At 34.1% G+C, this 27,163-nt stretch overlaps 3 protein-coding genes across 5 annotated transcripts in view; 2 read left to right on the top strand and 1 right to left on the bottom strand.

Moving 5' to 3' along the window:
* LOC132942143 (neprilysin-2) overlaps nucleotides 1-1,453 on the top strand; it is a 28,967-nt gene extending 27,514 nt beyond the window's left edge. Inside the window, exon 12 of the mRNA XM_061010452.1 lies at nucleotides 376-1,453. Within this exon, the coding sequence (XP_060866435.1) occupies nucleotides 376-717 (342 nt within the window). The 3' untranslated portion in view covers nucleotides 718-1,453. The remainder of the gene's footprint in view (nucleotides 1-375) is intronic.
* LOC132942144 (nostrin-like) lies at nucleotides 1,271-13,670 on the bottom strand. Its single transcript, XM_061010453.1, has 13 exons — nucleotides 13,425-13,670; nucleotides 9,675-9,774; nucleotides 9,495-9,580; nucleotides 9,086-9,336; nucleotides 7,592-7,746; nucleotides 7,436-7,524; nucleotides 5,938-6,073; nucleotides 5,692-5,859; nucleotides 5,424-5,582; nucleotides 4,201-4,356; nucleotides 3,257-3,365; nucleotides 1,644-1,769; nucleotides 1,271-1,562 (listed from the first exon to the last, which is right to left on the bottom strand). Exons 2-13 carry the CDS (start codon nucleotides 9,759-9,761, stop codon nucleotides 1,456-1,458), a joined length of 1,629 nt encoding a protein of 542 aa, XP_060866436.1. The 5' UTR covers nucleotides 9,762-9,774; nucleotides 13,425-13,670; the 3' UTR covers nucleotides 1,271-1,455.
* Nucleotides 10,555-26,038, top strand: LOC132942145 (uncharacterized). Of its 3 annotated transcripts, XM_061010455.1 has the most exons (5): nucleotides 20,017-20,037; nucleotides 20,872-21,037; nucleotides 21,926-22,027; nucleotides 22,112-22,337; nucleotides 25,766-26,038. In XM_061010455.1, exons 3-5 carry the CDS (start codon nucleotides 21,927-21,929, stop codon nucleotides 25,916-25,918), a joined length of 480 nt encoding a protein of 159 aa, XP_060866438.1. In that variant the 5' UTR covers nucleotides 20,017-20,037; nucleotides 20,872-21,037; nucleotide 21,926; the 3' UTR covers nucleotides 25,919-26,038. The 3 variants fall into 3 exon arrangements, with proteins under 3 accessions (XP_060866437.1, XP_060866438.1, XP_060866439.1); XM_061010454.1 differs by lacking the exons at nucleotides 20,017-20,037; nucleotides 20,872-21,037 and adding an exon at nucleotides 10,555-10,971; XM_061010456.1 differs by lacking the exons at nucleotides 20,017-20,037; nucleotides 20,872-21,037 and adding an exon at nucleotides 21,534-21,556.
* The last annotated feature ends 1,125 nt before the right edge of the window (nucleotides 26,039-27,163 follow it).

Below are 27,163 nucleotides of genomic sequence, written 5' to 3'. Positions count from 1 at the left end.
GGACCGTACTCATAGTTGATGCTTAAGAATTGGTACCTATAGCTTAAGCTATACTTATGACTCAAATGAGATTTATAATTGAGACTTTGGCTTAAAAAAAGAAAAAGTATTGCTTAAACTAAGATTAGTCGAGAACTACCTTAAGTATTGCTGTTATTATCACAATTTTTTTTTCAAACTATCAAAATTAGTTTAAGCATACGGCCCTTAGATTTTTATACGCGATCGGCGTTGATATTTTAAAAAAAACACCGATCAAACGTATTTGAAAATATTTTGCTCGTCTGCGGTCTCCCCGAATTGCATCATACCTGCCGATAGTAATATTGCTTATTTAAACCCACCATCTAACCCGACGGCTATTGTTTTCCGCAGTTGAACGGCATCAACACGCAGGGCGAGAACATCGCGGACAACGGTGGCGTGAAGGAGGCGTACTACGCGTACAACGTGTGGACCAAACGACACGGAGTCGAACCTCGGCTGCCCGGACTCCAAGACTATACACCTCAGCAGATGTTCTGGGTCAGTGCCGCCAACGTGTGGTGCTCCAAGTACCGACCGGAAACCCTCAAGAACCGCATCACCACCGGTTTCCACTCGCCCGGCCGTTTCCGGATCATCGGCCCGTTCTCCAACCTGGAAGACTTCAGCAACGACTTCCGGTGTCCGCTCGGCTCCAACATGAACCCGGTCAAGAAGTGCCAGGTGTGGTGAGACCAACCACCCACCCACCCACCCTCCGACCGTGCACATATCATATCGTTATTACAATCATTTGTTATTTTTACGTGAAATGATGCGATGATAATATTATGATGTGTGTTTATATTAAAAAAATCTCGTCGCGCGTGCGCCTTATAATATTGTAATGTCATCACAAAAATATTGTTGTATAGGTGTAAAATATTATTATATTATTATACTCGTTTACGATCAAACCAGTCCCTCGACTCGTCCCGCGACCCACACCCCACTCGTCACCCGAAAATCATTCCCATCGACGACTTAATTCTTCCCTCCCGCAGATCGCCCTTCCCCTATCCTCTGGCCCGTCATAATCCTCCCGCGAGCTTTATCTGTGGTAATTTATTTATATACAATATTTTATTATTATTATTATCGTGGTATTGTATTATTATTATTATTATTATTATTATTGTTTTTAAAACGTACGATATAGTTTAAGTACCTATACAGTCTCTACAATATGAGTATAAAACATGTGACATTTTTTTTTTTATATGATTTAACAATAACAACAAAAAAATTACAAAATTAAGAAAATGTTTTATTTTTGTAATAATATTATACCTGTATAAGATTATACTTAATACTTAAACGTTAACAAAAAATGTACATAAAGGTATGTTATAAACTGTGTGTGATTTGTTAGGCTCTAATAATCTTTGGTAAACTTATAATTATATACAATATAAATATTTTAAACACATTTCAGTCAATTTCTACAACGTATGTAGCCGGGAATACTCCGACAGCGCCCTTCAGGTCTCCTAGCCACCAGCCGTCGGATTTTTTGCTGTGGATGTGTATAACGTCGCCTAAAACAGAATAATATGAATAAAACAACATCATTCGATTGTGCATCACAACGGTGAAAGTGATGTCAATGTTCGACTTGCCTGGTTCTAAACTCAATTCGTCGTTTAATTTCGCTGAATACTGATAGAGAGCCTTACAACGAGGTCTTTTTATGTTTTCGTCGTCGTCGTCGTCATCGGCATCGTCTTCGTCGCTAGAGAAATCATCTATATACAAACAAATCCTCCTGATTAGTATACTAGATCTATATGGAATAACAGACAATAATGGTACTACAAAATATCATAAATTTATATTAACGTAATCTAACCTATACAGTTCTGGTTTAGATGATAATATCACGAGTGATATAATAACAATTGAATAATTTGTTTCTAAATTTTCAATGAACCGATCAGTTTAATTTTAATACAATTTTTATACTTTTGATAACACGTGGTAATATGATTGGAAGCATCACGGTATATGGTCACTACAACAACTATAATCTATATGATCGTTATGTTTATAAGATTATAAGTAAGTACTGAATCATATTAGTTTAGTGCATAGCTGCTCTAAAATAAAACTCATCTAACCTATATTGCATAAATCAATGTGCAGTTATATTCATCTATAGTAGTAAAAATATGTTTCACGACGGATAAAATATAAATTTTTTTTTCAATATACGCTGCATGGGAATATTAATCCGATGTACCTAGATAATAATATAATTGAATTTATGTATTTTTCAAATAACATAATATAGTAGGTACCTATATAATACAGAAACTTTTTATACAGACTTCTTAGAATTATTTTGTTTTGTTTTCCGTTTGCTAGTTTTGAAAAGAAATAATTATAATATTCATACACCTCGACGATAATAGTCATCAATAAAATTATGTCATTCGGCGTTTTCAATAAAACCAAAACCGTTAAATTGTCGGTGCTCCTAGCCCGTTGAATCGTTGTGCGATTGATATCTGTTTAAACTGTATATGCGATGAGTCTGCATTCCTTTGTGAATCTATATCGAGACAGTTTATTGGTGGAAAACCGTTATGATAATAACCCTTTCGTGGAGAATTATAACTACGTTTCGGTGGTAGACGAATACGTGTTTTTCGGTGAAACGTTTTTCGTTTTTTGAAACACAATTCACACGACAGATCGGGCGAATAAAATAAAACCATACACCGACGATCGATATAATTGTAATAACATGGAAATCAAAATAATTCGTGTTCAAAAAATAATAATTCATAGGTATTTATGGCACTAATTGACTAAAACGTGTGAGACTACCGATGTCATCACAACACGACGACGATTCGAGTGCACGACGCATGCGCGCAATATATAATATTATAATAATATCTAGATACGGTCAAATACTATAAATAAGAATACGGGACGGTTCGATTGAAAAACCACGACACATTTTGTCCCCCCGACATGGAATGTGTTTCTCATATAAGGCAACCACTACGATTTTGGGGGGAATCCTTTGTCGCAAGGATTTTGACATTGACTGTCCGGTATTGATATCTATAGTATTTGGTACGGTTTGCCTAAGGATTTGCATCGATCAATTTTTTCCTATTGACCGTCGCCCGTCCCCGGTCTAAACATATCCAACAACGGGTCGGGGACAGGTCGGAACTCGATCCGGAGAGATTCGCGTAAACGCAACGGATAAATTGCCCACCGATGTCAGTGCCGTCCGCGGATCCCCGGTCCGACCACATGGACTCGTTGAGCAGGGCGTCGATTGGAGCTGCAGAGGACGTCAGCTTCCGGCACACCGCCGCTGGCATCTGAATGAAACGAACAGAGAACAATATGTTATTATTCTAATATTATGACGGTCGACCATTGATGATAAATCGGACGTCCGGCGGCAATCGGCCGCCCCCGCGATGTCGACCTTTTTATTCGTAAAAGGAGTACCGCGGTAACTATATTATATATGGGCCACGACTCGATGTTTTTATGAACTTCCTCATACTCTACTTGTCGGGGAACATATAATATTACGAGCATATAGGTATCACGAGGTATATTGTCAGTGGCAGATTTACGGGGGACCCCCCCCCCCCCCCCGACACTGATATATACAAAAATAATTAATTAATTTTATAAAAATAAAATTAATACATTTGAAATACATATTATTTTTAGGACCCCCCAGAAGAATGTTGAAAATCCGCCACTGTATATTGTCACTATTATACTATGATCAAATATGTTTTTTAATTGTATCACGTCATTCTAAAAAAATAGTAGTTTCGGTTATTACTGTTATAACTTATTATCCATACTGCAGTGTATAATATTCGTATTTTTAATTTTTTTTTTTATAATTGCAAGGCCTTGTCGAATCAATCAAATATATGTGTACAAATCGAATTTATTTGAGTTACTATTAAGTTACAAGCTATTTCGATCGATTCATATAATATAATAGTTAATCGCCCGATTTCCGGTACCATTCAAACGTTTCATATTTTTGTCGTAACCCAATTTGCCCGCGGGCAACAATAAAAGATTGAAATATTTTTCACGCGGAGCCGACCGAATTATATTGTTGCCGACCGTCCGATAAATCTCGGTGGGCGGCGACGACCGATGATCTGCGTGGGTACTACGTACTTTGAGCACCGACATCTGATGTCCGTTTTTGTCTCTGGTCGTCTCGATGTGCTGCGAGAACGTGTTGGAAGCGGCGGGCGGGTGACCTTCCAGAGTGGCAAGAGCCGTAACCACTTTGTAATTGACCGCTTCCAAGTACAGTATCATTAAATTCGTCTGTAAAACAAAGTGCGAACGTGACATGACAGTATTATTGTAATCATTAGGCGTCGAGTGTGTTGTTTACTGCTACTGCGGTGTGACACGACTCGTACGCGCCTTAAATCGCAGGTGGCTACATAACGAGCCGATAGGTATGATAATAATTTAAAAACAAATCTAAACCGGTGCGGTTATGACGCTATACAGGGTGATGCACCGAGCACGCTGTGCACTCACGCGTTATCCGTTCACGACGAATTCGTACAAATTTATTCTGTTTTTAGGATATTTTTTAATATAGCTAAGTACCTCTTAGAGAGTGTTGGAGCGCAGCATCTCTCAAGGAGTAAAATTTAGGCAATTAACATGGCATGTGTACATTTGGGCTGTATGTGAGTTGTAGTAAATAGACATTATGTGTGTGTGTAATGCGTTATCGCTTGAAACTATCGCACACACTGCGCACAATATGGAAATACGTCGCAGGAAATGAGTATGTTATATTATATTATTGTTTGCGCAACTATAAAAACGACTATAAACGCGTTATAGTCAATTAAACAATACTTTTCATCTATTTAAAATCTGATGTGCCCAAAATAAATACACATGTAAAGCAATAAGACGTGTATTTCACAGAATTTAAAAAAATAATATATTAATTTGAGGTTCTATAAAATTCGAAATCTAATAATCTAACGAGACGCTTTCGTGTGATTCAACTTTTCGTACTAAGGATGCGTAATAGGTCCGTGATAATGGGTTTGAAAGATACGGCGGGCTACGATTATTTGAGAAGTCGGGTGAATAATTGAAAATGCGATCCTCAAGTAAATAGGTACCAATTATACTTAAAAATACCAAAAACGATAATAATTCGAATCGATTCGTCGTGTACGTATAACATGTTTGGGTGATGCTCTCGAGCGAATCGCCCTGTACATATCATCCGTTTCCGAATAAGGAAGATCCAGTTGTAACCATCGTAATATAGCGTTGTTTCGACGGGTGTGCCCGACGCCCGCGCGGGTCCCGATAAGGACAAATGATATAGGTATGAACAAATTGCGTTCTGGACTAACGTGGTGAAGTTTTTCGTAGACGTTTTTGTGCGAGTCGTCGTGTTTCAAACCGGAAGAAGCGTGGTGGTGCATCGCGTTGGCCAGCGTGTCCAAGCCTTTTTTGCTGCGCCTCTCTCGGTCCAAATCCTGTCTGACGAGCTGCAGTATTTTCGTCAACGCCTATACATATTATTATATAATTATAATATTATTATGACTTTGTACGTTTTTAAACGAACGATTATCACTATCGTCGCGGTCGGGAAAACGCCCGTGAAAATTCGCTCACCGATATTCTTCTCTTCTTGTTCATCGCCAGATTCGTGTGTTCCGGATAAAAGTCGGGCAGCACTTGGACGCTCAGATCTTCGTCGTACCGGTTCACCGTATCCGTGATGATCGTGAAATCTTGCGACACGTCGCACTCGTACGTCGGTTCGCTGAGTCGCGACGATACCTAAACAAAACGCGGCAGTTATGTATGCGACGAGTCGGGTGAGGTGATGAGTATATAGGCACGACGATGATAAGTTACCTGTGAAATTTTCGGAACCAACTGTTGATAGCTCTGCGACACGTGGTGAGCGTACTCCTTCAGCCTCAGCAGACGTTCTTCCTCCAATGTCATGAAATTTTTTTCCGCGTCGTTTACAGACATTTCCCATTCGAGCCTGTGAACATTTATTATTGCGTATTGTTATAGGTGCAAATAAAATATCACGGGCCTTCCGCCAAGGTTACATTCTAATTTCCGCAAAAATAAATGAATATATTACTTTAGATATTTATTGAGAACCCCTGAACCTAAATCCATTAAATCGTAATGATTACGTTGTACGCACCTCACCCCACCTCACTTATTATCGTTTCTATACCATCAATTAATATAATTTTGCCGCTGTATTTCCCATTTACATTTGATACACAGCGTATAAACGTATTAATAATATAACATAGTTATTATAGTTGCTTATAAGTTAAAAGAATCAAAGTTTTATGGTTATATAATTCTTTGAAATGTATTACTAACAGCATATTTAATACTTTAAATATTAAATAATATAACACAAATCACTATATAGTTTAGCGTCGAAATACATTAAACTATAAAACCAAATTACACAAAAAAGTACAAAAATGTAAGAAAATTGTTAATGCTAATACGCCATAATAATAATACGAGGTATAAGGGGTTCTCAAAAAATATTTAAAACGATATAATAGTAATTATTTTTGGCGGAAATTAAAATATTGTATAATATAATAAATTTGGCGGAAAACGGACACAATGATAACAGTTGAGGGTCACTTTGGTTGCAAACTTAAATCCAAAAAAAATCAATGCGGTCATATTCCTTGTCTATTGATGTGTACAGTTCAAAAACATGCAATTTATATAATTACAATATCAAACACTACTTAAAAAACTATACACTTTCTACATTGGTATATATATTTTTTTTATGTTGTGCTCTGGAATATGAAATAAAGAATAGCGATTGCAAATTGCAACCTCACAAAGTAGAAAATATAAAAATAATTATCATAGTAAAACTAAGGAATTCGCTTCCGCTGTATAGTATATGTTTAGATTGGGTAGGTCACTTGCTGTAATAGACGCGTCGAATTTTTATCAATAATAAATTATTCATTGTATTCATATATTATAATGCCATCTTTTTCGTGGTGTTTTAAGTAAGTTTTTCCCAACTTTAAAGAAACGTACCCTATATATTAATATATACTCTATATTAATTCCCCCCCTTAACCCCCAGGGGGGGCCTTGACTAGAAAAAATATGACACCAGAAACTATACCCCCTCGGCGTTTAAAATTGGAGCACATTTTCTGCTCTTAAACATGGCATAAATCTTAAAATTAAAAACACACATCATTGTTTTCAATAAGATGCATATATTGTATCCCTCAGAATCTAAAAAAAAAAATGTTTGTAATGCAATAATGTAGTTAGTACCTAGTACCTGCCTATAATTAAAATTAAAATTTGCTTAAGTAAAATATAATATTCTCACTTGGCTCTAGCTGTTCGAACACAATACGTATAATATTCTGTGTAACTCTTTTTTACAGACTCTTCCAATTTTCTTTTTTTGTTTTCCAACTAAAAAAACATTTACTTGCTTTGATTATTTTGGCGTATAACTTACAACACAAACCTAAATACTTACTTTTGTAGCGTCTTTGATTAAATTCGAATTACTTGTAAGGATCGAATAAGAAGCATCGCTTGTCATGTCTTGAACTTTTTCGTTTTCTCTAGCCACGGTAAAACTTTCTTTTTTACTTCTTCGTTCATCGGTTCTCCATTTGTTCATACACTTTTCTAATCATTTAAGACATAATAATATTAAAGTTTTTCATTTAATATTTATGTATTTTCATCACGTATAAGTTAATGTTTATACACCTAATATTAAACCACCTATTTTACAATACTTTTTTAAGCAAATTTCTATTACTACTTCGATACTGGTTGTCAATTATTGAAATCAGTGCTATATATACATCATTATCATTAAAGATTAAACATTGAAAAATTATAGAATAATTTTAAAAAAAACTCAACTAATTTATAGTACCTTCTGTGCTATAAAACTTATAACACAAACCTAGTATCTCAGTAGAACACGTTTTAACATGAGTAGATATCAAGGATAATTATATAAAAATGTTGCGATCCAATCAAAATAATATATAATAAGAATGATTTTGCATAAAACATCGCTCGAAGATTCAATAGGGCCAACGATATACCGGTAAAATATTCTAAAAATCCTTTGGTAAATCTTTTGTGAACTATTTAGTAGATCCAAAATACCAATTTTATACGAAAAAAAAAAATTATCCGGCTTATTGAATGGTAGTTATAATTGGCCTTTTTCCGAATTAACAATTAGTAATAGTCTGCATTCTTGATGTTGTTAGTTTTTATTTTATTTTGTTCATTGATAGTTTTATTACTTTTATATATCTAGTATTAATTGCCAGTATGGATAGCAATATAATCAGTCGATATTGTTATATTTATCATTCGAGTATACGTTTTGTTCTTTGTACTGTCAATCTAACTAACCATAATGTAAATATGTATCAATTATTATTTGATAAGTCGTTTTTTTTATTTCTGTTGAACAAACTATACAAATGTTAACTCTATTCCATCACAAGCTTAGGCTCAAAGGAGTTGATATATTCGTTATTTATATGTAATGTATTTATAAGGACATTTATTAATAGAGGAAAAAAAAGATAGTGGTTAACTCAAATAATTAATGTTGATTCCTGTTAAGATAAAGACAAGACTATAAATGTACATATTTTATTATTTCCGACATAATCTAAATTCTTACTGAATCGTCCTTTTTGAGATGTTTCATATATTATCTGCAGTATTACAGTGGCGTAGCCAGGGGGGTGGCTAAGGGGGCTATAACCCCCCCCCCCCCCCATTGACCGTGTTGACTTTAGAATTTTATCAAGATAAATAAAAAAATAAAAAGTGTAAATAAAAGACATGTTGTATTTGTATACTTAGCCCCCCCCCCCCTAATACAAAAATCCTGGCTACGCCACTGTCTGTAAATTAAATATCTCATTTATTACCAATGTTACTATCCATGCTTATTAACTTTTTTTTTTTCCCCCATTATAATGCAACTTACTGGTTTTGCTGACATTGCATTCGACCGTTTTTTTTATTCTGCAATGCGTTTCTTGCAAATTCTTAAGTGGTTTCACTATGTCGTCCTCCAATGAATTAGCCATACAACGGTGCGCTTGACCATCGGATTCCATCTCTTTACCAATCACTAACCAAGCTTTTTGTATGGAACCGACGCCTTTTTGTGCGGCTTTCATAAGTTTTACAGAGAGCTTAGACATTGTTTTCGCATAGAGCAACTCGAGTTCCACTCTAAATCGTTTTACAAAACAATAATATAAACCATGTAGTAAAAAAAAAAATAAAAAAAAAAAACGATGATATAATATCGTATAGCGTATGTTATAAATCATATAATAATATTATAGTGTAAATAATTCAATACGACACTCCTCGTTATAGTTGTTTACCTTTCTTGCATAATATTTCCGAGTTCCTTGCAAAAGTCATTGCCCTTTTTCACAAATTTACGCAGTTCGTGATATCTCGAATGGCCCTAAAACATTTATTCGATTAATACACTGCCCACTCTCGACGAGCGTCCCCAGGTGGGTGTGCTACGAGGTTGTCTTGCCCCCACAGACACTTACCATGGTATCGAAGTCGAATCCTCCTCTGAGCGTATACCTCAATTTGCCCTTCCTGCTGCCGGACAGGCTTCGTTTATCCGTGCTCATTGCGACAGAACGTCTGCGAAAACGTGAAGAGTACAATAATTATAATATTATTATTATTATAATGTTTCGACCAAGTCGGGTCCTGCAGCTTTCTAATAATCGTATATAATAATATATTATGCGTATGTATGTATGTATATATATATGTCGTACACGCGTGTGTGGTGGTGTGCACGCATAAAAATTGAAAAAGTAAAATTTATTTTTGTCAATACAGACGAAACCGGTTGGGCCGGGCACTCGACTATTGTAGAACCCTCAAAGAGCCGCCGATTTAGGTCTAGTTGTTTTGAAAGTAATGTCCACTCTGGCCACCATCATAAGATACATCCGAACAAGGCCATCTGCTTTCTCTGTGTTGTTAACAACAACAACACTGCTCATAGTGCTTCTTTTTTTTATTTTTTTTTTTTTTAATGAAATAATTGATTTAATACTCTTATCAAAAGCGCATCGTTTTCTACCGCAAAGAATAATAATATTCCGTAATTAATGGATTTTAGCACGCTCTATTAATCGGCAGAACTACGCGCGGATTATATTCTTCTGCGACCACTACTAACAGCACGCTACACAACATATATATATATATACCTATAACGCGTATTGCTGCGGCGAGATGTAGCACATTCACCTCGGCATTTTAAAGAGAAATTTTCTCGCACATCAATACGAACTCTGATCACTATAATTCAGCTCTATACTGACAATAATGGGCTTCATATCTGAAAAACCTGTTCCGGTGACATTTCAGAAACAATACCGAGTATAGGTACTTTGAACAGAAAAAAAACTGTAGACTCGTGTGTATATGTTGCATAAAAAAAATCTATCTTTTTGCTATTTCCACTAGAAAACATTTTTCCTTCGACAATATTATAGACCTCGAACCCATAATACGTCCGAGGGTCTTCTGCAGCAGCAGTGCGCTTATAATTTAAATTACGAAAATAACTCATCAAGTGTTATGCAAGATGATATGATATATTATATACTCGAATATTGTTGTCTTCTATTTATCAATTAATCTTTTTAATTGAAACTCATCAAAATGAAAATCGCAGTAGCGGTGGGAAGTGATAATTATTAGTGTTATCGAGTTTCTAGTACGTGAGTCTAATAATTGGATATAGTTAAACATGCTCAGTTATGATTGACCTTTAACATTACAATTTACAGCGCTAGGCTTGAAAACAACAGACAATTATAGGTGAGTTGTTGTATACATGTTATATATATATGTATAATATATGCATATTTTTATACCTTCGTGCTTATATAGTATAGTAACCCAAATTCTCCGCGAAAAGTGAATTAACTTTTTTTCATCGACCGTGACTTGTTGTTGCTAAGTGTTTTATAGACTCTAAATACGAATTCGTAATAGTAATGTAGGCATTACTATACATTGGTCGTCTCGCTTGTCTATGCGAGCACGAAAACAAATTTAAGTATTTTTATAAATCAATAATAAAAGTGTAAAATAAAATTATAACAGATGTTCGTCGTACACGTTATCGGTTGTTTTTTGTTTCGTGTGTGTGTGTGTTGGAGTGTAGGGTTGGCTCATTTTATTTATAAGCGTGTGTGTGATGTATACATTTATTCACTTCGTTCATATTATATTATTTATATATTATGTGTGTGTCAGTCTCCGCCACGGAACAATTTTCAAACCTCGTGGGGTATTTATTATTTCAGCTTCTGCACGTGTAAAATATATTTCGCACAATGGTCATCATCGACGAATATTCAAGTTTCGAGTAAAGAATTCGCGAAAATACCGTGTAATATATACTAAAATAATACTATTGTTTTAACGTATGGTCTTACGTTATTATTCTATATAGGCATAGTCTATTGTCTCCAGTATCTATATAGATATATCCCAGCTACGACCATACGGGTTATACGCGCATTAAAAACCACAAGTCTACGAGCAGTAACTTTGAAAATATTATTGCGTTCCGTGTGCGGTAAAATTAAACCCGCGCGCGGCTCTCGTCGATACGATTTTCGATTTAAAAAACGACTCCTGCGAAACACGTCTTGTTCAAACAATTAAACGTCATAATAATAATAATAATAATAATAAATAATAATTTGCATGAATCGAATACGGACGACTGACGATGACTGTGCGCGCCGCTATTAGCAAAAGAAATTAAAAACAAATATGAAAAACAACGGCCTATTATTATTGCTAATCAATCGCGTAGGTACATAATGTAATATAATAATTAATATATCAAATTGTCCGGACGAACACGACGATATAATTGGTTTAGGCCCGTGACACGTGTAATTTCGTGTGATAAAAATATAATGAACTCGGCGTGATACTATACATGCGGCGACGTTGAGAACGAAAATCATTATTTAATTAAATATAGGTACCTATTGGCTTATTATGTATGGCTGTTGCGTATATGAATCTATAATAGCGGCGGCGTTGTGATAATATTATATTCCTGTGCGAGTATGGTACATCGCGTGTCTTCGTAGTGTATATTTATTTTGTCGAAACATAATTATTATATTTTCCGTTGCAAAATGAAATCTGTGTGAAATCACGAGTATATAAAAAAAAAATGTATGTCACGGGACGGCGGCGCCGTGTGCGTAAAGTATAAAGTGTATAACTGTATATTATCGACGCGATAAAAGCACGATCGCGTGGAATCGACATAAAATAGGATTATTATATACCTTGGTAGAGGTATCTCTCGTATTCCGTCGTGGTATACTGCAGCGAGAGATTACCAGCGGCACGACCAAAAATTAAAAATACCGAAAATCGTAATTTTTTTTTTACCCGCAGATCATATTATTATACTCGCGTCTCACTACTCGCTTATCATATAGATATCTCTCGTTATCAGTTTTTTGGATACTATTACAATATCGGGTACTCGAATTTGGATACCACCGCCCTCGATCGGTATATATTAACCCTCATCCCGACTATGCGTAGTACTATTACACCATATTATGTTATTATTATTTTGATATCGAAATCCGTTCGTACGGTACCAATACCGTCCAATATATTTCGAAAACGATCGACAATATTATATTATAATATTATTACTGTATTTTACAGTGATGTCTCGCGCGGATAACTCGAATCTCGAGGGGAGTAAAAATAAATTCGACTCGTGCATTTTTCGAGTTTTATACCTCGTCGTACACGTCAACTCGAAAACACTTTAAAGGAGCAATACGAAAAAAAATCGAGTTATCGGAGTTTTCGAGTTATTGTGCGCAACTCGACGACTGTAATTATTGTTAAGGGGATTGGAAGCGGTGGTTGTCTGTCTTTGTCTAACACCCGTGGAACATGGGAAAAATAGCTATACCTACACGCGTATACGCCTGACAAAAATTGAGGTACTTCGAGTCGTTCGTTTTAAAAAATGTAAAGATGTTTGAATTTATATACAAGTTTACTTTGTGTCGGTCGAAGCATGTCTTCAATATATTTTTTGAATATTATACATTGAACATTAAAAGTTGACAAATTTATAAAATTTGAAATATTTTTTATCGTCGAAATATTGCCACGGTATTGAATAAGTGCTTCGACCGATGATATAGGTATGGCACATTTAAAATCAATGCCACAATATTATTATTATTATTGACACCGTGATTCCTGCTTACCCGAGCGGCTGACCGATTGTAGAAGATCGTCCGCGGGAAAATCGCGCACTAAATCCGGGAAAAGTCGGCGGGCAGGTGGCGGGACTCGGGCGGGTTTTTCACGGGCGGGCAGACGACCGTCGAGACGCGCACATGTCGCCGGCGCGGTGACCTGCTGTTCGCGGAGTACTACTGAAAAACTAAACCTCGCCGCGGCACGGCACGACCACTTGACGATCGTTTTCCACGTAGGAGAACCCGTTCGGCGGCAGAGGCGGTGGCGGAAGTGCGGTCGGGTTGGCGGCGGCGGCGGCGGCCGACGGAGAGGGGCCCAGAACGCACTCGCGCGGTAGTTGTATTATTATTATGTGGCCGCACGCAGCCGTCCGCGCACTGCCGCCGCCCACCCCCCCCCCCCCCCCCCCAGTCCATTTATAAACAACACGAAAAATACAATACGCTCATATTGTATAATAATAATAATAATATAATATTATAATGCGTCCGTATTTTTTTAAGGCAACCACGTGATCAGCCTTGTGTGTGTGAGTGGCCATTATAATAGTACTGCTCGAATCTGTTTCGTCCTAAGGATGTCGGTGCACCACTATTTGTTTTCTCTCTCTCTCTCTCTCTCTCTGACCCACACGGATGAAAAGCACTTATCGGATTTTTTTGTGGCTTTGAGTAATCGCAGAGTGAAATCATAGAGAATAGTATATGTTTTCGAGAGTATGACATCGATAGATTTGTACAATTAATATTGTCTCGAATCAACAATAAATTTAGTTATCCATTTAAAGTATTCCATTTCGATGTACACATTTTCCAAATTATTTTCAAAGTCGAATATTAAGTAAAATAATAATAAAATATAGAACCCTATATCCTCGAAAATTTGAATAATAAGTGATTCAACTCAACTGCGGTCACTGAAAAATCATTCAAAAATAAAACGTTTGCATAAAAAACGCGTTTTATCTATTTGTTGCACGTGGGTCTGAGAGAAAACAAACATTGCGCTGCAGACATCGTCTTAATAATAATATTATTTGATGTTTACATCGAACTTGTAATATACCGAACACTTATATATTTGTTTCCTGTAAATAATAATACCGTTTAGGGTTTGCACGACGATGCCTTTCAAATGTTGACCGGTGCTGAATAACATTTATAGACGATTTTCGAATAATATGGTCGTCGTGTACTATGTAGTGAAAAATTCAAGATTATTGTAACTCCGTTGTTCATATCTCATTCGACTAGAGACCACTGTACGACAGTAAAAAATATCGAGTTACGATCGTCACACCTCTCCAGACCACCACCACACCTCATAATAATAATAATAATATTATGCTTTACACAACTCGTCATCAAAACCAATTAACTGTTTCCCGCGAACGACGTAATGCGGTCCCTCTCCCCCCGCCGGATGCAGACAAATAAGTATGATACACGTCATATTATAATACAGTCGTCGTCACAGGAAATGTCAATACAATAATATTATGATATCGACAACGTTATAGTACGTAGATTCAACCTGCAGTAAATCAACAACAAAGCGTTTTCCGAGCCAGCTCAATTCAAAATTGTACATCTGGGGCGGTATCATACAAAATTCATAAGCGTTCCCACGGCAATGACGACATCATCGTGCGTGGTACACTGCTCGTACGTAAATCGTCTCTATACGAACACATATTTTGTTCCAGTGCCCAATGCCCAATTATTATAGTCGTGCAAGTTCAAAACTATTATAGAAATTCTAAATTAAGGTTAGGATATTAATTAATTTTCAACAACTCCGCGTTAATTGCACGCACACACAACTCCAGATTAAAGGTCCATTGGACTCCGGAACACCCACCAGACTCTCTCGTTTCAAAACATTTTTAATTACCACTTTTTCCGTCTGTACGTATAATTATGTAATTTTGTACCATTTAAAGTAAAAACTTATACGATTTACAAGATTAGCAAAAATAATTAGGCATGTTAACACATAATATTATACACAAATTATAAATTGCTTAAATAAATATACTTTACGTTTTATAGCCACTACCTATATACAACCACCGCAGCAACGAAATCAGTTTTAAACGTAATACGTCATAATATTATCATAAAATATTTTTACCTCTTGCAAATAGGTCAAAAAACACCTAATATAAATATTAAGTAGGTACACGTTAATATCACGCATTGTTCGCAATTCCTACTTTCACTAAATTACACATATTATTATCATATTGTTATCAAATATTATAAATTTATTGTGAATATTCATTTACACATTTTTTATTAAAATTGTTTGAAACTTCTGTGAAATGCATTAAAAAATAAATATTTTTTACAAAGGGACGCGCGGGTATCAGGGATGTGCCCTGGTGTTATCCCTCCCCTTAATCTGAGATCCATTGTACATCGTTTATAATAATATAATACATAGGTAATAGTCGTAGATAAGGTTATACCTACGTTACAACTTAAAACTATAATTTTAAAGATAATTCGAATTGTCCGTCAAACTTGCGCGAACTAAGACAGTATATATTGTGTATTGTGTGCTTCCGATATTTTATTTCGAAAAATGTAACTGTGCTTAAACAAGATTTTACCTGCAATTCGTGAGTTTATTATGATTTCCTCTCTATTCGATCCCCAAACGCCCTTTTATTCGGCCGTTTATACAATTTTCCAGAAAATATACATAAATTACCTACGTATTAAACCTGAAAAACGAACTTTGGTCCGATTTACCATGATATCAATCCAGAAGGATTATTGCAATCAACATTAAAAGTACGATAACACCTATAGTTCAAATAACTCTACCAATCACTGGTCAAACGACTTAACTGCAGTTATAAATAGCGCACGATATATTTTAAATAATTCTGCATTATTAAAAGTTAGTTTTTAGATCGATTTTTATCAAAATGTTGATATAATATTACACTTGCAAAATGTAAAATTTATACTGTATATTTTATAAAAAATTTTTTTTTTTTATCTACTAAGGAAATTGTTAAAGTTTTTAAAAAACCGGAAGTATGATAAATATTTGAAATGTTGCAGCCTACGGTATCAGTTTCTATGAAACTGCTATTTAAAAATATTAATTTCCTAACCCGCAGTATATAGTTAATGATGACTTTCGAATTCTGGGACATACTGCAGCAGTATAATTTGGAACATCATTATTCATTGTATTCAATAGGAATAAAATATTCCAGTTGTGTTCAAAACCTCTACTACTTTAGGTATACTACCGGTTTCTTTTCGATATATTTTTGTCTATTGTATAAACTGTTTTGATATTTTATTTTTCATTCATACTACAGTTCCATCGGGTTTTTTTTTATGCCAACCATAAAATATTCAATACGTATTATCCAATAATGATCTCGATCGTTTAAATAAATCTAAATTACGATTAGCCTATTCCTAACCGCCCAGTAATAGTAAAAACTTTTACATATAGTATCAAATATTTTACAGTTTTACTAATTCTTCATTCTAATAGTTTCTTTAGCATACAATTATTTATTTAACCTTATTCAAAAATACTTATTGGTTATTATCTCTATGTATAATTTAGGTAGATAACAGAATATTATGTAATGCAAGTCGTCAATGTTTTATGATGCGCTAGATTGCTAGAATACTAAAGAACTGATAAGAATTTTAAGTAATTTCATCATCACTAACGCGTCGGTTATCATTAAATTTGACTTGTATATTTTGATACCTACTAGGTTGATATTATGATATTCTATAGTAGAATTATACTATTCTATATTATACCTATAATATTATAATAAAACAATAATATTAATACGCGTTGGTAATATGGTCAGCAACAATTTTATGCCCAGCATTTCAAGCACGAAACAATACACACAGATTGGTGTCATTTATATTTCAATTAATTCGATTCACATTGGTGCAATGGCGCAGTGTAACGAAACGTAAACGGTTTTCTATAAATCAACAAGTGCAGAAATGTAATATGATATGATTGTTTTCTCGATAATAATCGTATATTATATTTATAATACTGTAATGTATGAATAAATACATCACTTTCCGTTCGATCGTTACGACGTGTTTGTCTTAAGAGTGTACGGAATAGTATTGTAAAGAGCCGGAAAAGTATACAGCAGCGATATTTCTAAATACTTTCTCGGTGATGTACACAAAAAAAAATTGCACCGAAACAGCGACTGTTACAATATTTTATGATAATGCGTTGTGTGCAGTTATTTTCCATTGTACCTACTGTACGTCATTGTTCAACAATAAACAACGATAATTAATTAATAATAATTGTGTGATTCTTTTCTTCAACGTCACAGCGAGTAAGGCGAAAACGGTACACGCATCACACCTACTCGACACTTAATATTGTTATCTTATTTGTTTAATCGTCATAATCTCAATAGTGTACATGTGTACCTAAACGATTCGCTGGTACATCGCAGAGTGCATTATATTTGTGCGAACTAAACTCGCGAATTTCTGTGTAATATTGTTGTCCGCGGTTTAACGTGTGAAATTGAAACCAGATCGTTTGAATTAAAGTACCGTTGTCGCGGGTTCGTCCAATTGTAGGTATACCTTAAGGTATATATAGGTATCTGGTATACTGCAGGTGTATAGGTATATAGGTAAATACGATCTATTTAGAACAAAATGTCCTACATGGACATGATATATTATGTATATAATATATTATTATGCTCAGTGTATCAAATCGAATGTTGACATATTATATTTTTTATGTATCCCGTCCGACGAGTTCCAGATCGGGCAAAACCACCGACGAGGGTATAATAATTTAATGGTATACCCGATACCGCGTATACCAACTATATACAGCGCTATACACAATAATACGATAATGTGTTTCCCGCAATAAAATAAAAAATTAACAATAATGATTTCTTTTTCTCTTGATGTGCGTGCGTGGTGTGTGAGAAGAATTCAATATAACATTTAATTGCGTACGACCGTCGTACCGTTTGACTGGCATTTTTTTGTTTTTGTCTATAGTTTGACGACTTCCCGTCATTCTGCACAATTTTTTTCAGGCTCGGTACGGTCGTGGAAGTATATAATATTATTATTTTATCAAACGATACTACTGCACACGCTTTAGTCGTAATTTGTTTGTCTATACATTATAATACAGTGAAACCACCCTTAACGGACACCTCCAAATAGCGGATGTTTTTTTGGGAACACACTACAAAATGTCTACTAAGTGAGTGTCCGGTATTTAGAGGTTTCACTGTATATAAATACTATAAAAAAATATCTGTCTCACATTAAATCACACGATCGACTTATAAAATATTACAACATTATATATTAGACAATATTGAATGCGTACACCACGCATAGTATTATATAATAGTATATTGTAATGACATTTTATAAAAATCAAAACTCATGTGACTATAATTGCACAGATGAATTCATCATGAAGTATTTGTCGTGAAACTTTTAAAAACAATCAAAACTTTTCGGATTACCACAGCGAGTTTAATAATATTAAACGCGATTATTTTAAAAATGTACGTTTTTATAACAAGTTAATGTGTTGAGAAACGGACTGAGGTTGCGATGCGGATAATTGTTCCTGCTTAATGTTATCGATGTATCTGCTATTATAATGCTGACCTAGAAGCGACGAATCGTCGTGATTTGTCCCATAGCTAAACGTGCGACTTGTTGACAAAAACAACAAAATCGACACGTCTTCGGCTTGGCCAACAAAACAAGATCATTATAGATGAAAACCATCATCTACCGTATTCTTTATTTTACATTTTTACAGTTTATCAATTACAATACGTACGTACACGCCTGACTAAATAATTTGGCCGAGTGTCAGAATTTAGCGTACATATATATGTCCTTTATACCTACTTACTACCAAACCCACGTGCTACTCGACAAATCTTTAGAGTGTTTCCTGTTTAGACTGCACTGTGCCTTACATACGTGTCTCGGAGTTGTAATTTTCCATCAATTATCGCTCCAATTATTTATTTAAAAAAAAAAAAACAAACTAATATAATATTTTAAATACAGTATAATAGTTGTATTAAAAAACACTATAGAACTATATATTTACCTGACCATATACAGTGAAACCTCCACTAACGGACACCTCCCAATAGCGGACGTTTTTTTGGGGAACGGGGACATTTTCACTACTTTTCAATAGGAAAACCTCCGAATAACGGACTCTCCGAATAACGGACATTATTTTATTAGGGAATTTTTAAAACAATGGTAAATCCCTAATCATTATTTGAAAATACAATCTGTAATATGCCTATCTGTAATACGTATTCACATTCGTATGCACTCTTGTAATAATGTAACATAATTACGATAACAAACTCGTTATGGGACGATACGATTATGACAAATTCGGTTATCGGTGAAGCGATTATGTGTTATGACAAAAGTATGTCAGTTAGTGACGGTTTTCGACGCGAGGACTACGTTAAAACGAAAACGGTTATAAACAGACAAAGCTCATCGATTTTTTCAAACAAAAATAATTTTAAAATATGTTAAAATATGTATTTTGTAAAAATATAAAAATGTAATAATAAATAATAAATAATAATTTTTGATTTTGATTGTAAAAATATACTTTAAATAATAATATGTAATTTGTAAAAATATAAAAATGTAATAACTTACAATAAATAATAAGTAAAAACATTATACATATATGTAAATACATAGTACTTTAGTACATTATTATACAAATAAATTTCAAAAATTTATCCCCTCTGAATAACGGACACCTCCGAATAACGGACAAAATGTTGGTGACCTAGAGTGTCCGCTATTCAGAGGTTTCACTGTATCAGTGCAGTATAATAATAGTCGTTGTTGGACTACGTAGCCACGTAGGTAGGTAGTATTATAAATTACTACCTATAGTATAATCATCCAACAAATAGTATTAATAATATTGTAACATAATATCAATTTTATATCGAATGATTCAATAATTACTTCAAAAAATTAATTATAATATATATTATAACGCCACAAAAATAATGTTTGAAAAAATGTAGATGCAGTGTACATTATTGTACACAATATTTATTAAGTTACTGAAAGTTTAAGACGTTTAAGTAAATGAAGACATGAAGTGTGCTTATCCTTTTCGAGTTGTACATCAACAATTAGGGATGCGCACTTGGCAGGAACGATGCAGCTTTTTAAAAACTAGTGTTGAAACGCATTATATAAGCCTTTGCGCGTTTAAAACAACTAAAACTATAATAATATTCTTAATTTATCAACAAATTCGTTCCTCCGAATCAATGTCAACATGATTTTTATTTCCATGACCATTATACCATTATATACATTTATACGTATAATATGACGTATAACTCGAAAACGCGTTTGTATATTTTAGGAAGGTTTTAAAGTTCTACGACAAAAGCATGGACTTATAAAGTAGTGATTTTTGTAGGAATAAAGACGTACTGAAAAAAAAACAATTATTATTTGATACAAAAGCAGCGAAAACAAACGAAAAAATATGCAAATAAATTACGAAAATTGCATACAGTAAACAACAGGTAGGTGGTATATTTATTACAGACTACTATCTACGCGTGTTTTCATTAACATTAAAATTCTATATTATTATTTAATTGAGGATATTTTATGTATTTGACACCATTAAATGGTTTAATATGGCCTTTGATATAAAACACAGTCGTATTGAAATAACACAGTAAATTCAATACGACTATGCGGGCTTATTATAGCAGTTTAGAAAATGTTCACGTTATCGTATTGTAATGGCTAAAGTCAAACGATACTCACTGATTGCAAAACAAAAAAACTCGGCCATTCCAATCGTTAACCTTACGCATTATTAAAAACAAATTTAAAAACGGCAATATATGAAACTGAAACTGTATAGTTTGTTGGCAGAGTAATAATGTATAGCAAATTATTTGCTCTATACCTATGATAGTTGAGTGATTACTATAAAATATATTGAAGTACCAAGTACCTAAAGAAATTGCAAGGAAGAAAATATTTCGAAATAACGTATGAATTGAATTAATTAATGGATCACCGTATAATGAGTAATGACAATGTTCCTAAACTAACCATAATAAGCCATTAAATATAATACCTATCGACAACCTGTAGCTGCAGACTGTGTTTCGTTCATTATTTTTATTTACAGAAAGTTCATAAATACTTAACGAGCGAAATATGCTTCTTCTAGTTATTTATCTATTTATTATGTATTTCATACGAATCGATTTCCATATTTAGATAGTTAAGAAAAAAATATAAATATATTATTATATATTTTTCTTTTAACTATTAAACTCTCAACTACCTACGTGTCTTATCTAAACTTAAACAATATTAAAAATTATATAATAATATAAGTAATACAAAAAGCGTATTTACTAATTTTGTCATTGTATTTTTTTCATAACTAGTATGAAGTCCTCAAGATTTTTGAACGAGTCTCAGACGGCTCTGGTGAAACAATCATGGCCGATGATTGTTTCAAATGGATTTTGGACTTCGTTTTATACCAAGTATATACAAGTGATACTTTCTAATTGTATTTTAAGTACACACATAATTATGGATTTATATAACATATACAATTTTTTCCGAAGTCTGTTCGAGAGGAGTCCATCGTATCAATTACAATTCGATCGTTTCGCTCATGTTCCATTTGAAGAGCTCGAGTCGAACGTTCACTTTTTGGCACACTCTGCCAGGACTGGATTTGCATTTAACGCCGCTATTGAACTGTTGGAAACACCCGACGAGTTACACAAGATCTTAGTGGATTTGGGAGAAAAACATCGCAAATTTCGTCTCACGGCCAAACATTTCGAGGTAAATATTAACAAAAAAAAAAATCATCCATAAAAATTTTGCGAAGAAAAAAAATACGGTAATCTATTGGTTCGATTTTTTTAATTCTGTTATTATTAATGGATTATATTTTAATCTTTTGCTGACGATCGTGTATATATTCAATAGAATTAAAATATTAACTATAGTAATTTAAAAAAAAAAACTGTGAACTGTACAATCTCATCTGGTGTATTATACAAAATATATACATTTTTACTAAACGCAATAATCGATTAGGTATAGTTAATTAATATTTATGTATATATATGCATGATGGTTTTAAAAAAATGATCCATAATAATCAACTGCAGTATATGAGTTATTACTTATTGAATATTTATGTTACTAGATGATTACGTGTACGGTATAAAGTACCTATGTATTGTATAAAAATGGTATATTTTCAATAAAAATAAAACCTACAATTTTCTGAAAACCAAAGTATGACTCAATAAATTATAATGGCAGTTTACATAAGTGCTCATATATAATATTCATATCAATACTTCAACAAAGAAACGAATAATTATGTATGCAACACACTAATAATTATCATAATTAAAACAATTAATTGTGTGAAATGTGGCAGTGTATTATAATGATTTACATATTTTATGTTAATTTCGTGCCACTATATAGTGTAATAATAATAATAATATTATTAACTGAATATATTTTCATTGGTCCGGTGATTAATTAATGATTCCAAACTGTTTGGTTATTCTTGTGACGTGAAATTAATAGTAAATAATATTGTTATTATAAACTACATAGTATATAATATAACTTACACAAGATTTGTTTTTATTCCTATATCAGCAGCTCACTCGTTAGTCGTAAAGTAGACCGTATATGATTATCCTGGGTATATTATTCGAGGGAGATATAGGTTACAACCAAAGATTGAACAAATTGTTTTATTTGATCTGCGCTGCAAGTGTAACACTAATTTTAAGTTGAGATAACATTTCGACCTTATATTATGTTATTGCTTTTAATATTTTGATGATGGAAATATTGAGTAACACAACTTGAAAAGCCCGACAGGACACGATCGTAATACAATATTATAACGAAGCCTCATTATTTCGATATATATATAGCTTAGAGAAGTGCTTCTCAAACGGTAGGTGTCTCTAGGTGGGCGTCCCTAGAGTGCCGTTTGTATATTTTAGGGGGGGGGATGTGTGGGCGTGAAATATTTGTATATATTTATTCTAAGTTACCTATTTTTAAGTGATGCTAATATGAAAAAAAAAATCATAATTGTTTTCGATTATTAAAATTGAAGTTATCGATTTTGATTACCCATCAAAGGTGAATTAAAAAACATAATTTAATATACAGTTTAAAACAATTATATTATTCGTTAATATTTTAATGGTTTTGATGGAAAAATAAAATCCACGTCTCGGGGGGCCGTAACGATTTTGCATTGAATTCAGAGGCCGCATTACGAAACAGTTTGAGAAGCACTGGATTAGAAGACTAAAAACTGTGAAACGGGGCGACATTGTAATAATAATATATACAATCGTACCGTAATAAAAAAAAAAACTCGATGAAATTTACGGAAGAAGATTCAGAAGTGTTTTGCGGGTATCGTAAATTTTAGCGAGTCATAGAAACGCGTTTCGATTACATAACTGTGTACAACTCGCGGAGTAATAATCTGACGAGGACGTGTCAAACGGTCTAACGGAAATCCGATCAAACGTGCTGCAGCTCAATAGGTAGGAGGTAGATATATATAATATGCGTTTTAAATTATAGACTATTTCATGACTATAATATTATAATAGACACTCGAGCGCGTAAATATATATCGCGGTCGGGACTGTTTCAGAAAGGACGTCCGTAATAATTGAATATTTATATATATATTGCGTACATTCATATTGTAATAATATTATAATGTAATACAATAGGTCCCGAATTTTTTTTTCTTCGATATCGACAGTTTTGATTCTCTCCGTGTCGCTGCTCTACATAATAATAATAGGTACAATATTATTATATTCTCGGATATCGTATTTTATTGCCGTACGACCATGATGGAAACGTGTCATACCGGACGATTCTTTCAACTGCAGTTAACGAGCGTTTTTGAAAACCTATTTTTTTTTTTTATTTTTTTTTTTTCACTACAAATCGATAGTACTATTGTACCTACGTATATATACTATATAGAAATAAAATTTCGAACCAGTAGTTATAGCTAACGAGTTGTAAATTTTAATCAGAAGTTAAAAACCATTTTCAGTAAAAAAAAAATATTTGTTACCGATAAAACGACTGAGATATTCGCGTGATATAAAAGAATCACCCTTAAGGGGGCTGTAGCCGATGAAAAAAAAGTGACTTTCAGACCAATAAGCTAGACAAAGCTGGAAGAATTTGGTTTGACAGATTTTAATTTTGAAAACGGATCATGATTGAGCAACAAGTTTACCAGGGAATGGTCGAGGCGATTTTGAATATTTTTTTTTCAGCTATATGATATCCAAGAATAAAAATATCGAAAAAATATGATATTTTTGTATTTATATTATCCATTATGATACTAACAATAATTGGAATATTCAAAATCACCTCTATCATTCCCTAGTAAACTTGTTGATCAATCATATCCGTTTTCAAAATTAAAATCTTTCAAACCAAATTCTTCCAGTTTTGTCTAGCTTATTGGTCTAGAAGTCACTTTTTTTTCATTGACTGGAGCTCCCTTCAGCCCCTTTAAGGTTTATTTTATGATACGGAATTTAAATATATTAAAAAACATTATAACAAACAAAATTAATGTTTAGATTGGTCGAATCTACATTAGTTTTGACTTTTGACAAAACCGGCTGCAGCCCCCTTAATATTATATTAAAATAATAAACAATCATGTACATTAATTGTACACCGTATCGTAAAGTAACGCATCGTTTTCGGAAATATATTTTTAATTGAGTGAGTACTATGGCAACAAATTGAAAATACGAAAAAAAAAAGTAGACACTATTACTATGAAAAATCCTGATAATCCCCCCCCCCCCCCTCAGTCAACAAATTTTATTATAGTTCATGTATCGCGTTATGTGTACAAACAAAGTTGCCCCTTACCCCCCGATACAAGTGACCGCTAATCGCCTGCGATTCATATCGTACCTATATTTCATATAGCAAACGTCATACGGTGGCGGATCCTGGGCTTAATTTTGGGAGGGGCATCATGGTGGGCAAAAGTACGAAAAGTACAAAAATTGGCTAAACATTAGTGCAGTGTAAAACAAAGGGGAAATACGGCGATCGGGAGGGGCAATGCCCCCCCCCCCCCCGGATCCGCCACCGGCGTCATAAACTCGTGTCTCGTAATGATAAATATTGTCGTGGTCATAATATTATGTTTGTGTGTTTTGCAGGTCGTCAAAGACGTACTGACGCGCATGATCGAGGACCGATTGCCGACGACAGACGAACCTGACAGAGTCGCGCTTCTGGCGGAGGCGTGGAAGCCGTGCCTGACCTTGGTGATCGGAGTGATCATGGATTCCGCGACCGCCACGGTTAATTAAATGGCGATTTGCACGACGATATTAATAATAGACGTTTGCAGACACGCATATACCACGTGAAGTCGTACGCCGCACGTCTTAAACGCCACAATAAACAGTATAACACATCCGCGCACAGTACGCCAAATGCATTGTTTTATTATTATACGTCTAACCTGAATTGACATCCCGGTGGGGGCGTAGACGACCCAATTCCGGGGCTCCTCGTCGCGCTGCTCGCGCACACCGTGACCGTCAGCCCGGACAATGCCTATACCTATGATAATGTTATAATTACGTATACCGCACGAATAATTAACCGACTAATTGCCGTTTGAATGCGAATCACGACATCATCGTCGTCGTCGTCGTCGTCGTATCGTTTCGGAATGACTGGCAACGGCGCACTATACACGCTGCAGGAAAGGGCGTAGGTATACCAATTTATTGTGTGGCCGTACACAGGTACCTATTAAATATAGGTAATAGCTGGTACCTGTATGAAAAAAAAAACCTATGTGTACACACAATAAATGTGTATATAATGTAAACATCGTTTCGACGGGAAGAGCTGCGGCGGCACACACACACTGCACGTCATAATATTATGGGTACTATACCACAGATATAAAATACTTTACATAAAAATATTTTATATCTGTGGGTACTACTATAACATCTTATATTATACAGGGTGATTCGCCGAACACGCTCGCCCCCGATTTGCCGTCGATTATACATAATATGTAGTGCAGCATTTGGTCGGATTCTGATTTTGAAATATTCTAGCATAGCTGCTATAATATGTAGGTACTTGTTGTAAAGACGATATATTTTCAAATCGATATAGCTTATTTTTCATTTAAACAGTATGTATACTTACCTGTACCTTGTGACGATTAAAACTTCTTGTTTTCAAAAGAAGATCGCCATTGTTTACCAAAAAAATTGTCGAACAGATGATTATTTTAAAAATAATGATATACCCAACGTCTAAATTGAAATTCAAATAAGCATTCGACGCTTCATTGTTATCATCCTTTGGCCATTGTATATTATATTACACTTGTATTAATGGGACGATAATGTTTATTATTGTGATTTTTCAACTATAAAAATCAATATTAATCTATTAGTACATATTTTATAATTAATACGAATTGTCGTAGTGTAATAAATACTAGCCTATTATAGTACATATTATTATACATCTATTTAATATTTTATGCATATCCATAGCCCCGTATCTTCAAAACGTATTATAGT

Source organism: Metopolophium dirhodum, chromosome 3, assembly GCF_019925205.1.
Source record: "Metopolophium dirhodum isolate CAU chromosome 3, ASM1992520v1, whole genome shotgun sequence".
Classification (NCBI taxonomy): domain Eukaryota; kingdom Metazoa; phylum Arthropoda; class Insecta; order Hemiptera; family Aphididae; genus Metopolophium; species Metopolophium dirhodum.
This window is presented reverse-complemented; position numbering and strand designations above follow the sequence as displayed.

Bases quoted from the DNA above. Each gene is read 5' to 3' on its own strand.
- LOC132942144 (XM_061010453.1), bottom strand. From the start codon at position 9,761: ATGAGCACGGATAAACGAAGCCTGTCCGGCAGCAGGAAGGGCAAATTG. The intron at 7,747-9,085 runs GTAAGTTGCATT...TTAAATGATTAG, and splicing joins ATGCAATGTCAGCAAAACCA to AAAAGTGTATGAACAAATGG. The intron at 1,770-3,256 runs GTGGGCAATTTA...GTTTGTATATAG, and splicing joins CGCGGACGGCACTGACATCG to ATGATTTCTCTAGCGACGAA.
- LOC132942145 (XM_061010454.1), top strand. From the start codon at position 21,927: ATGAAGTCCTCAAGATTTTTGAACGAGTCTCAGACGGCTCTGGTGAAA. The intron at 22,028-22,111 runs GTATATACAAGT...TTTTTTCCGAAG, and splicing joins TGGACTTCGTTTTATACCAA to TCTGTTCGAGAGGAGTCCAT. The intron at 22,338-25,765 runs GTAAATATTAAC...TGTGTTTTGCAG, and splicing joins TCACGGCCAAACATTTCGAG to GTCGTCAAAGACGTACTGAC.